At 37.3% G+C, this 9,968-nt stretch overlaps 2 protein-coding genes across 4 annotated transcripts; both read right to left on the bottom strand.

Annotated features, from left to right (window-relative positions):
• Positions 1-1,101: 1,101 nt before the first annotated feature.
• Positions 1,102-3,879, bottom strand: praf2 (PRA1 domain family, member 2). Of its 2 annotated transcripts, XR_007137660.1 has the most exons (4): positions 3,667-3,879; positions 2,580-2,797; positions 1,857-2,199; positions 1,102-1,812 (listed from the first exon to the last, which is right to left on the bottom strand). XR_007137660.1 is itself a non-coding variant. In XM_027166737.2 (3 exons), exons 1-3 carry the CDS (start codon positions 3,843-3,845, stop codon positions 2,060-2,062), a joined length of 537 nt encoding a protein of 178 aa, XP_027022538.1. In that variant the 5' UTR covers positions 3,846-3,879; the 3' UTR covers positions 1,102-2,059. The 2 variants fall into 2 exon arrangements, 1 of the variants encoding a protein (XP_027022538.1); XM_027166737.2 differs by having other exon boundaries at positions 1,102-2,199.
• Positions 3,880-4,740: 861 nt separating this feature from the next.
• Positions 4,741-9,852, bottom strand: timm17b (translocase of inner mitochondrial membrane 17 homolog B (yeast)). 2 transcript variants are annotated; one of them, XM_027167141.2, is made up of 6 exons: positions 9,714-9,852; positions 8,546-8,645; positions 8,399-8,462; positions 7,390-7,518; positions 6,080-6,190; positions 4,741-5,282 (listed from the first exon to the last, which is right to left on the bottom strand). In XM_027167141.2, the coding sequence occupies exons 1-6, from the start codon at positions 9,737-9,739 to the stop codon at positions 5,194-5,196; spliced, it is 519 nt and encodes a 172-aa protein (XP_027022942.1). In that variant the 5' UTR covers positions 9,740-9,852; the 3' UTR covers positions 4,741-5,193. The 2 variants fall into 2 exon arrangements, with proteins under 2 accessions (XP_027022942.1, XP_047655681.1); XM_047799725.1 differs by lacking the exon at positions 9,714-9,852 and adding an exon at positions 8,920-9,005.
• Positions 9,853-9,968: the final 116 nt, after the last annotated feature.

Genomic DNA, 9,968 nt, shown 5'->3' with positions numbered 1-9,968 from the left:
GCCCTGAGATGGTGCCAGGGGCCCCGATTCACTGACAACACCTGCTCAGAACATGAAGTCTAGGCCAGTGGTTCTCAAATTGGGGGCCCTGAGATGGTGCCAGGGGCCCCGATTCACTGACAACACCTGCTCAGAACATGAAGTCTAGGCCAGTGGTTCTCAAACTGGGGGCCCTGAGATGGTGCCAGGGGCCCCGATTCACTGACAACACCTGCTCAGAACATGAAGTCTAGGCCAGTGGTTCTCAAACTGGGGGCCCTGAGATGGTGCCAGGGGCCCCGATTCACTGACAACACCTGCTCAGAACATGTAGTCTAGGCCAGTGGTTCTCAAACTGGGGGCCCTGAGATGGTGCCAGGGGCCCCGATTCACTGACAACACCTGCTCAGAACATGTAGTCTAGGCAAGTGGTTCTCAAACGGGGGGCCCTGAGATGGTGCCAGATACTTTGTATTTGGTTAAATTGTGTACAGTGATCCTTCCCAAACACAAGAACACCCCCATTGTTGTGTTTGGGTGGGGGATTGGAGATGTCACTCTTGTCTATCTTCAAAACTTTAGAGCCCTGTCTCTAACATCTACCCCTAATGAGCAAGCCTGAGGTGATGGTGGCAAGGAAAAACTCCCCGAGAGTATATGAGGAAGAAACCTTGAGAGGAACCAGACTCAAAAGGAAACCTCATCCTCATTTGGGTGAAACTGGACAGTAAATAATCCATCCATCCATCCATCTTCTAAAGCTTAGTAAATAATGTAAATGTAAATAACGTTCTTTCTACAACAGTTTGTATGAACTAGAACATTGATTTAACGCCATACTTCCTCAACCCTGTCAATGCCTGACATCACCAATGATCTTGAAGCTGAATGGATACAAATCCCCACAGCTACGATATACTTTATAGAGTGGGGAAGCAAATAAGGGATGGGATGTTCAAAAAACAACAGTTGTGTGAATGGGAGTGTACGTGGTGCCCTTTGATGGAGGGTGCAACCTCAATGTTTCCAACAAAATGTTTACTGAAGATAAGTGAATCTTAATAAACTAAAAGCATAATAAAAATGTATTGCATAATATAAGGATAAATGTATAAAAATGAGTGATGTTGCAAAATCATGTCAGTTTTATTGACAAAAGACTAAACATTCAATAACAGACTGAGGTCCATTTAAGACAAAGCCAGAGCAAATACATTCTTATAATACTGTGCGTGAAGACAAAAATCACTTGAACGAGCAAAATATGAACACTTGTAATGTTTAACTTCAATAATGAATCAGTCATTTGTGGGAATCTTCATATACCATTCCTGATACCATCTGATTTATCTTATTAGACAAATAACATAAATAACTAGTGTCTATACAAAACAATTGCTTGTAAATATAAAAATGTGTCATGCATTGGTCACAAACAGCAACATGTGAGGAAATCAACAAGGCCCTCATTACTTCAGGAATGTTAGCACAACTATAGAAAGGTAATGCACTAATGTGTACATGTGCAACAAGAAGAGAAATCATTCAAAAGTAAAAATAAATAAATAAAAAAATGGCAGATACAATGCACGGTTAGTGATACGTTTAAAGCATCCATTTTCAACGGTATAAAATCATAAACCTAGAGTGTTAAAGGCAGGTACATTGTAGACACTCATTTATCATACTTCACTTAAAACAAAGTAGAGCAGAAAAGGTTTGCATACCCTTAGTTTAAGTTGAGAAATGCAAAAATTGTAATCAGTGAAAATAATGTGTACTGTTTTCATTTCACAAACAACAATAGTCCAACAGCTCATGGGGGAAAAAAAGACGAATTATATTAGACTAGAAGATTAATAGTTACAACCTCATGGTTTAACTATTTTTCTGTTGATTTTATGTTTTGTTTTTCCGTTTAACACCTGAGGGGATGCAAAGTTTTGCAATCAACTATACATACTCCTATTTTTCTTCCCCCAAGCCCTTTGCGTTTGAGTATAGAAACAATGGCACATAAGTAAAAACATACTGCTTATAACATTTAGGACTTAAGGGAAGGTTGCTGAAAGATTGAACACTATGAGCCGGCCTCTTGCTCTTGGCCGAGTGCCTCCAGCAGAAGTCCCATAGGTGTCCTCTTCAGTCCAATGCTCTCCAACTTGTTCTCCACTTTATTCTTTAAGCTCCGTAGCCTGATGGACGCATGGACCAGAATCACTAAAAGAAAGAGGTTAAAGCCAAAGCTTAGAATGTTAAGATTATTAACAGGAAAGTAAAGATACCTCTCAACATGCAACTTATATTCAATTGAATTTATTTATTGACACTATGTTATATAATTTTCCCCAAGTTCAAATGCTCTTAATATTATATGCAATTGAAGGTTTTACCACAACACACCTTGTGAAAAGAACCTTCCAGACAAAAATGCACCAAAACAAAAACACACTGATAAATACTATACTTGTGTAAATTCTGAAAAGTCAGATGCTTGTAAAATACATCAGGTCTGTGATAATTATATTCATTTGGCTACAAAGATTTGAAGCAGCAGATCATCACAGCACTAAACATGTAAAAAATATTGAGATACTAACTTAAAATGGGAAAGGTGATGCCAAAGAGAAAGATGGCCACCCCTCCAAGGAAAGATAGTAAAAAGTAGCTAGAGCCGAAAATAGCAATCAGACAGAGAGAAGGATGGTTCCTCCGGAAGCGTCTCACTATGGCCTTGTTCTCTGCTGCCCAGACGAAGCCCAAAAACACAGAGATCACCACAGCTGCTCCAAGGAAAAGCTGAAAAGGCCGGAAATACCTAAGCATAGTAAAGAGATAGAAGAGGAAGGCAACAAGGCAGAAATTGTTAAAGATACACCTATACCTGTTTAAAGGTAGTTCCATAATTCGGGTGCCAATTCTTTTCCACTGATTTTTACATTTGTATTTTCAAATATGAACGTAAAGTAAAAATATATATATATAACAGTTTATCCTTCAGTAACCTACAGTGCTTTGACTTTTTATATATTTTTGAATTAATGTTGAATGAATTTTGAGTTAATGTTCAATATTTTTTATTTTTAACCCTGTTTTTCCTCATTCCCAAAACAGATTTTTTCCCCTCTCAGTCATCCAAAGTACATTTTAATGTCCCACAGCATTCTACCAGCCCTGTTAGCCTGTAAACACTAATAATATAATTAGAATACTGAACAGGAAGTGAGTTTCAAAAATCTATTAGTTTGTGTATTTGCTAACTCTATGATAAAAATCTCAATACAGGGAAATGTGAGATGAATGTGGGGTTTAATAAATCTTTTTTGATTTATTTTGATCATGTTCATGATATAATTAACATCTAATCTTATAAAATATAATTAACACCTGTCATCTGATGTGTGTCGTGATTCTATTTGTTAGAATAAAGGGTTCACTTCATGGGGTGTTCACTGTTTTTATCATTAAGAAAGAAACCAACACTGTTTACAGAACGAAGCTTAGAAAATTGGCATGCTGTGGTATAAAACAAACTAGAAGATTTTTTAATATCACTATTACTAATAAATTAGTATCACTTGAAGTATAATTTGAAACGGTTTAATGCAGAGATATTTGTGTATTTTGAAAACACAGCATAACGCAGCGGGGTTAGTCAATGAGTGAACGCGTCACGGCTGTCCTTACCCGACTATCAGCAGGAAACACAAAGCGGAGGCAAAATAGTTGGTCTGGTAATAGAGCAAGTTGTTAATTATCCGGTGGTTCCATCTCTCTAAATTACGGACATCTGGCACGGAGAACCGGGCCGAACTGAAAATAAAATCATCAAGGCTCCGGAAAGGAGGAGGCTGAACGTCCACCATTTTCGATGCGGTTAAGATACTACGTTAACCAGAATGCAGCGGGTTCGGGTGACGTAATCAAGCTGCGTCAGTTCGCAAGACAACAAAAAAAAGTCATTAATAAGAGGATTAATAATAATAATAATAATAATAATAATAATAATAATAATAACAATAATAATAACGATAATAATAATTATTATTATCGTTATTATTATTGTTATTATTATTGTTATTATTATTATTATTATTATTATTATTATTATTATTATTTATTAATTAATTTATCTATAAAGCACTTTTAAAACAGTCAATGCCAAAAAAATAATAACAGCAATAAAAAAATAAAAGCAATAAAAATAACAAAATAATAACAGAAATAAAAAAAAAAACTGTTATTAATAAACCATTATATTAATATGTGCATTTTCTTTGAACATCACATTCCACATGTAGTTCCCTCTTTGCTCCGATAATGAACTCCAATAAACTCCACCTTCTGGAGGAAGGAGGCTTTCCACAAGATTTTGAGCCTGACTGTGGAGATTGGTGTTCATTAATCCTCAGGAGCATTAGTGAGGTCAGGCGCTGATGTCTGTGGTGCAGTCAGTGTTCTAGTTCATCTCAAAGATGTTCAGTTGGGTTAAAGTCAGAGATCTGTGCAGGCCACTCCAGCCTTGGCACACTATGTCTCATGGATATCGCTTTGTTTATTATTAAACAATACAACTTTGTGTTGTAGTGTTCCAACATTACACAAAACAACTGTGCACTTCCGTCTTTGTGGTAACAGTTGGGGAAGAACCACATTAGGGGAAGTGGTGGCTCAAGTGGTTAAGGCTCTAGGTTCAAGCCCCAGCACTGCCATTACTAGTAGATTTATAACCATGTGAGTTAAAAGAAAAGACTATTCCAATTTACCACAAAACAGTTTATTATAAAACTACATTCACATTCTTTTTTTGTTGGAATCCATAAATAAATAATAAATCAACCATATCTAATAAAACAGCAAGAATCACGTGTGACATCCTGACGAACCATTTGCAACTATTGATTGTTTGATTAATCGTTTCATAAACATACTTTAAATACAGAAAATTAAGAGTTCAATCTTATAACTGAACAATGACTGTAACTTTAAAGCAATTTCAAGAGATTGTGTTCAAACTAATATAATGTTGATGATAATCCATCCTTGTTCACTTTACAAATACTTAAGTGTTGACGACAAAATGACCCTGAGTTATTACCATATATGTTTTTTACTTTAGGAAGGAAAACAAATCTGACACAAGCTCTAATGGAAACGTCAATGAATAAAGCGTTTTCTTTATCCTTCCCACGTTGTAGTGCAAGAGTAGCAGATCTACTGAAACTGTCCGTAGACGTGACTCTCCTGTCCCTGGCCACCGTCTTTGCGAGGAAGTTGGCTAGGATCCTCCGGAAATGGAATCGCTGGAAGTGAGGGAAAATAAGCGTTAGATAAGTTCTAATAATGTATAGAAATAGTAAATGCAGCTGAAGTGATGATGAAGATAAAAAATAATACTGTGTTCCACATACACCAGCTGACCACTTTATAAGGAACGCTTGTATACATGATCGATCGTACGGTTATCCATCTTATCATGTGGCAGTAGAACAATGCATAAAATTCACACAGTTGAGTGAAACTGGAGAGTTAAAGATTGGAAAAAGATCAGGTTATGTTACTGTAATCTTTAACCGTACCCACTGTAACCGATTCCAGTTATGGTACCCAGTCTGGTCATTGGCCTCTCTGAACAACTGGGTGTTTCCATCTACAGAACTGCTCCTTCCTGCATTTTTTTATTTTTATGCCAAACTTTAGAAACTATTTGTCTGTGAAATTTATGAGCAGTTTCTGAAGTAGTCAAAACAACAAAACCATGGCAAGCCACAATCATCAGTTAAACCAGTTAAACCAGTTAAACTCACTGAGATCCCCCACTCTGATGTCATGAACATTGACTCAAGCTCTTGACCTTTATCGACATGCTTTTATGCTACACGTCAGCAGGTCTTACTAACACATTGCCTAGACATCTTACAATCATGATTCTGAAATCAAGTTTGCACTCAAACTAAACTATAAACACCAAAGTTTATACTGTACGTATACTTACAAAAAAGGCTCTTTCACCAAGACCAACAATGAATCTTTACCTCTTAACAACTACTCTCAACACTCAAAAATATAAAAATGTTGTACCAAGTATTGAGCTACTCACGGTTTTGGAATTGTTGTGCCGTGTATCTGGTGAGTAAAATGCCTATGCCCTCGATCAGGGCCAGCAGAACCCCTCCCATCATGGCAGAGCCCATCATAGCCAAGGGTCCACCTGAGAAAGCAAATACGTAATATAAAACGAGTTGGCATTATAGGTGAAAAAAATCCTATCACCATATTTGAAGATGTTTACACAGTACACAGTATCATGTACTAGAATGACTACAAAAAGTACTGACAATACACATGATATATGTATAAAATTAGTGCTTCAGGAGTTTCCTCCGCCAAATACATGCATTGTAAAAGGCTGGCATCTCTAAATTGTCCATACTGTGTGAATGGGTGTGTCAAGTGAGTGTCCAGCTGTCCCAGAAGTCCCCTGGAACAGACATCAGGTTCCCTTTGACCAAGTGAAAGATAAGCGGTACAGAAAACGGAAGGACGGATTTAAGAATCTAAAATATTACAACATCAATATTTTAATTGGGGCACAGTGGCTTAGTGGTTAGCACGTTCGCCTCACACCTCCAGGGTTGGGGGTTCGATTCCCGCCTCGACCTTGTGTGTGTGGAGTTTGCATGTTCTCCCCGTGCCTCGAGGGTTTCCTCCGGGTACTCCGGTTTCCTCCCACGGTCCAAAGACATGCATGGTAGGTTGATTGGCATCTCTGGAAAATTGTCCATAGTGTGTGATTGTGTGAGTGAATGAGAGTGTGTGTGTGCCCTGCGAGGGGTTGGCACTCCATCCAGGGTGTATCCTGCCTTGATGCCCGATGACGCCTGGGATAGGCACAGGCTCCCCGTGACCCGAGAAGTTCGGATAAGCGGTAGAAAATGAATGAACGAATGAATGAATATTTTAATTTCATACTTAATTACTAGTTACTGTGTGACTATATCTATCATCAAAGCTAGAAAGCCCGATTCTGACTGGTCAAGACTGATTCATTTTCACTGATGGCAGCTCTGATAATAGTGTCAGAGCGATGGAAAGAGAGATGTTAAAAATTGATTATAAAGTACTTGAAAATAGGAGCTTGCATATGAATTGTGCTCTCTTGGAAAAGGAAGATCTGAAGCTATGTCACACTAATTTACAGCTACACTATAACCCGCAATTGGTCGTAAACAATTGCACATGGTGACATGTGGTCATGAACTATAGGTGGAGACTATGATGAAGAACTGCTCATATTGAGAAAATGGTTTGGACGAGTTCATTTCGGAGTCTTATCTGAGAACAGCTGTAAGTGTGTTCATTAAAACAGGACCGCTGCGTAAACCCGATGCTGTGCCACTGCATACTCACTGCGTGAAGCCAGTATGGCCCCCGTCATTGCTCCACTGGTGATGGAGTTCCACGGGTCCTCTTTCCCCCTAAGCCGCACCAGGCCACAATCTATAGTGGAGAAGAGACCTCCCCACACTGCAAAACTACCTGCGAGTCACACAGCAAAGGTCAGGGTGTTTCCTAAGTTTCTACAAATCGACTTGGTTTTCACTAAAAGTGTCACGTCGCCTACTAATAATTCACAGAACCACAGAGATTGATTCAAACACGTATATGTAAGAATCAAGCAGACAAACAAAAAGTAAACTTGTCACTTTAGTATAATCATATACAGTACTAATATATTACTATGCTTTTTCAAATTGAGTGCAATTAGATTCTGTGCTGGTTCAAATCTCAGAAAGAATCTCTGAAAACGACATATTCCTTACAAATAAGGAATAGTTTAGTTTCTAGTTAATGTAACAAGCTGCATTTTTTTTTTTAGATTTATTACCATAAAAAAAGAGGCTGGTAAGGGAGATAATGCTATAAACTGAGAAACTTCTTGACCTTTAAATACTACAATTTTTTTTAGCATTGGCAAACTGCTTTAAGTTAAAAGAAATAAAACACTTTGGGGCTAGAAACTAAACAGTGTTTGAGTGATAAGTGTAATTCTGCTTCCATCAATGATTATTTTACTTTAACAGCCCACATTAGTGTTTTATTCCTTTATTCCTGTTTCCAGTTTATCTGATTGTCAGCATGTGTTGTCATGTAAGGAGAGTCCAGTGCAAAAAGGACAATAAATGCTTTCCATAAAAAAGGAGATATAAATAAGAACAGATAAAGTTCTCATTTGTGTAACCCCAACCCCTTTTGGCTCTTATTCATTAATAGGAACATGAACACTGAGGAAACAGGTGATACAAAACTGGAATTCAGGTCAAATATTGTCCATGTGAACCTTCTTTAAACCACACCACTGTTCTAGGAGAACAGAACAGACGGCACAACACGATACGATGAAAAACGATAAGCTCACCTCCAATCTGTGGAGCTCGGATGCGCACAGCATTCACGCTGCCTTTCAGTCGATGTCGTGTGCCCTGAGAAACAGAGGGTGTTGTTTATAATCATGAAGAATTGAGAGTCGGGATGTTCTTTTTATGTTTATATTACTTAAACTCACCATGGGTGCATTTCGGAAGCCTTTGACAGACTGAAAAATCCCACCACCGATGGCTCCCATTGTGAAGGCACCTCCACAGTCGTCTACTATTCTCCATGGACTAAAAACACACATACACACAGGGATGATGTACAGGTTTCAGTTCTGCATTTCCTAGGTTACATATTTACTCGTGTGTGTATCTATTCTTACATCCTGTTTCATCAGGTTCTCGTGTTACCATGTACAGTATCTCAGAACCCGTTTCCAATGTAAAGGGATAAACCGATTTGTAAAAATAACACATTTATGCCATTTGGTCCAGATGCAGAACATATTTTTAATCTATTTTTTTCACCCACCCGAGCAGATAAGGAGATAAAAGAGATAAGGACCTTGATCAGAGGCCCAGCAGTGGAGGCTTGGCTGTGTTGGGATTGTATGAGTGTATGAGGTGCAGCAGTGTTGCTGGGAGTTTAAACAGCTCCATTTCAATGCTCTCTGGATATTCCACATAAACAGACCACCAAAAAAAATAAAAGATTTCCAGCAAAATTTTAAGTTTCCAATCACGGCATCTACCAGAGCAACAATTTGACAAACAAACAAACTTAACAAACAAACAAACAAAACAAACAAAAAAGCAGTGGCATCTTGGTAATGCTGGGATTTGAACTCACAACATTCAGGCCAGTAGCTCAACATATTACATAACATAACATTACTGCCATTTGGAAGAAAGCTTCAGGAAAGCAGATATTGTTACATGACAAACTATACATATGTATGTATGTATGTATATATATATATATATATATATATATATATATATATATATATATATATATATATATATATATATATATAGTGTTTATGCATCATAGAAAAAAATACATAGCATGGCATTATTATAACATGTTAAAAGATTCACAGTGTGTGTTATATAGATATAGATATTTATATTATGTAGATCTAATATGAGTGTATCAGGTGTTGTTTTTTTATTTTAATTAAACACCTTTAGTTCACTGCTATAAAATTGTACAGATGAGCAATCATGAGTAAATTATATTAATAACATCCACATATGCTGGTTTTTATCTGATATAAATGACCAGAGAGAACAATAAATACAAGCAATATACTTGTTGTGTATGTATGTAAAGCTGTCCAGTGTGTTATACTTTACCAAGGTTCACGGGCATATTCTTCCATAATACACTTTAGTCGGTAAACATGAACCGTGACGCAATATTTTAGCGACAGTAGGTTGTTTAGAAAAACATACGTAATAGAGACGTAGTGCACTATTTAGTGTAGGGAGTACGAAGCGGTTTGGGACACAACAGTAGTGTAAACGGATTAACGTTTAATTTAGACTTTTCCCCAAATAACATTTAGGTTTAGACTTTATATAAATATATATATTTGGTCACGAATAAAT

The sequence above is a fragment of the Tachysurus fulvidraco genome, chromosome 14 (assembly GCF_022655615.1).
Source record: "Tachysurus fulvidraco isolate hzauxx_2018 chromosome 14, HZAU_PFXX_2.0, whole genome shotgun sequence".
Lineage (NCBI taxonomy): Eukaryota > Metazoa > Chordata > Actinopteri > Siluriformes > Bagridae > Tachysurus > Tachysurus fulvidraco.
Note: the sequence above shows the minus strand (reverse complement) of the source record. Positions and strands in the feature narration are given on the sequence as shown.

Excerpts from the sequence above, each read along its gene's own strand:
- praf2 (XM_027166737.2), bottom strand. The coding sequence starts at position 3,845 with ATGGTGGACGTTCAGCCTCCTCCTTTCCGGAGCCTTGATGATTTTATT. Across the intron at positions 2,798-3,666 it reads TGTTTCCTGCTGATAGTCGG|GTATTTCCGGCCTTTTCAGC; the intron begins GTAAGGACAGCC and ends TACTATGCTTAG. Across the intron at positions 2,200-2,579 it reads CATCACCTTTCCCATTTTAA|TGATTCTGGTCCATGCGTCC; the intron begins GTTAGTATCTCA and ends TCTTTCTTTTAG.
- timm17b (XM_027167141.2), bottom strand. The coding sequence starts at position 9,739 with ATGGAAGAATATGCCCGTGAACCTTG. Across the intron at positions 8,463-8,545 it reads GCTTCCGAAATGCACCCATG|GGCACACGACATCGACTGAA; the intron begins GTGAGTTTAAGT and ends TCTGTTTCTCAG. Across the intron at positions 7,519-8,398 it reads CCGAGCTCCACAGATTGGAG|GTAGTTTTGCAGTGTGGGGA; the intron begins GTGAGCTTATCG and ends TGTGACTCGCAG.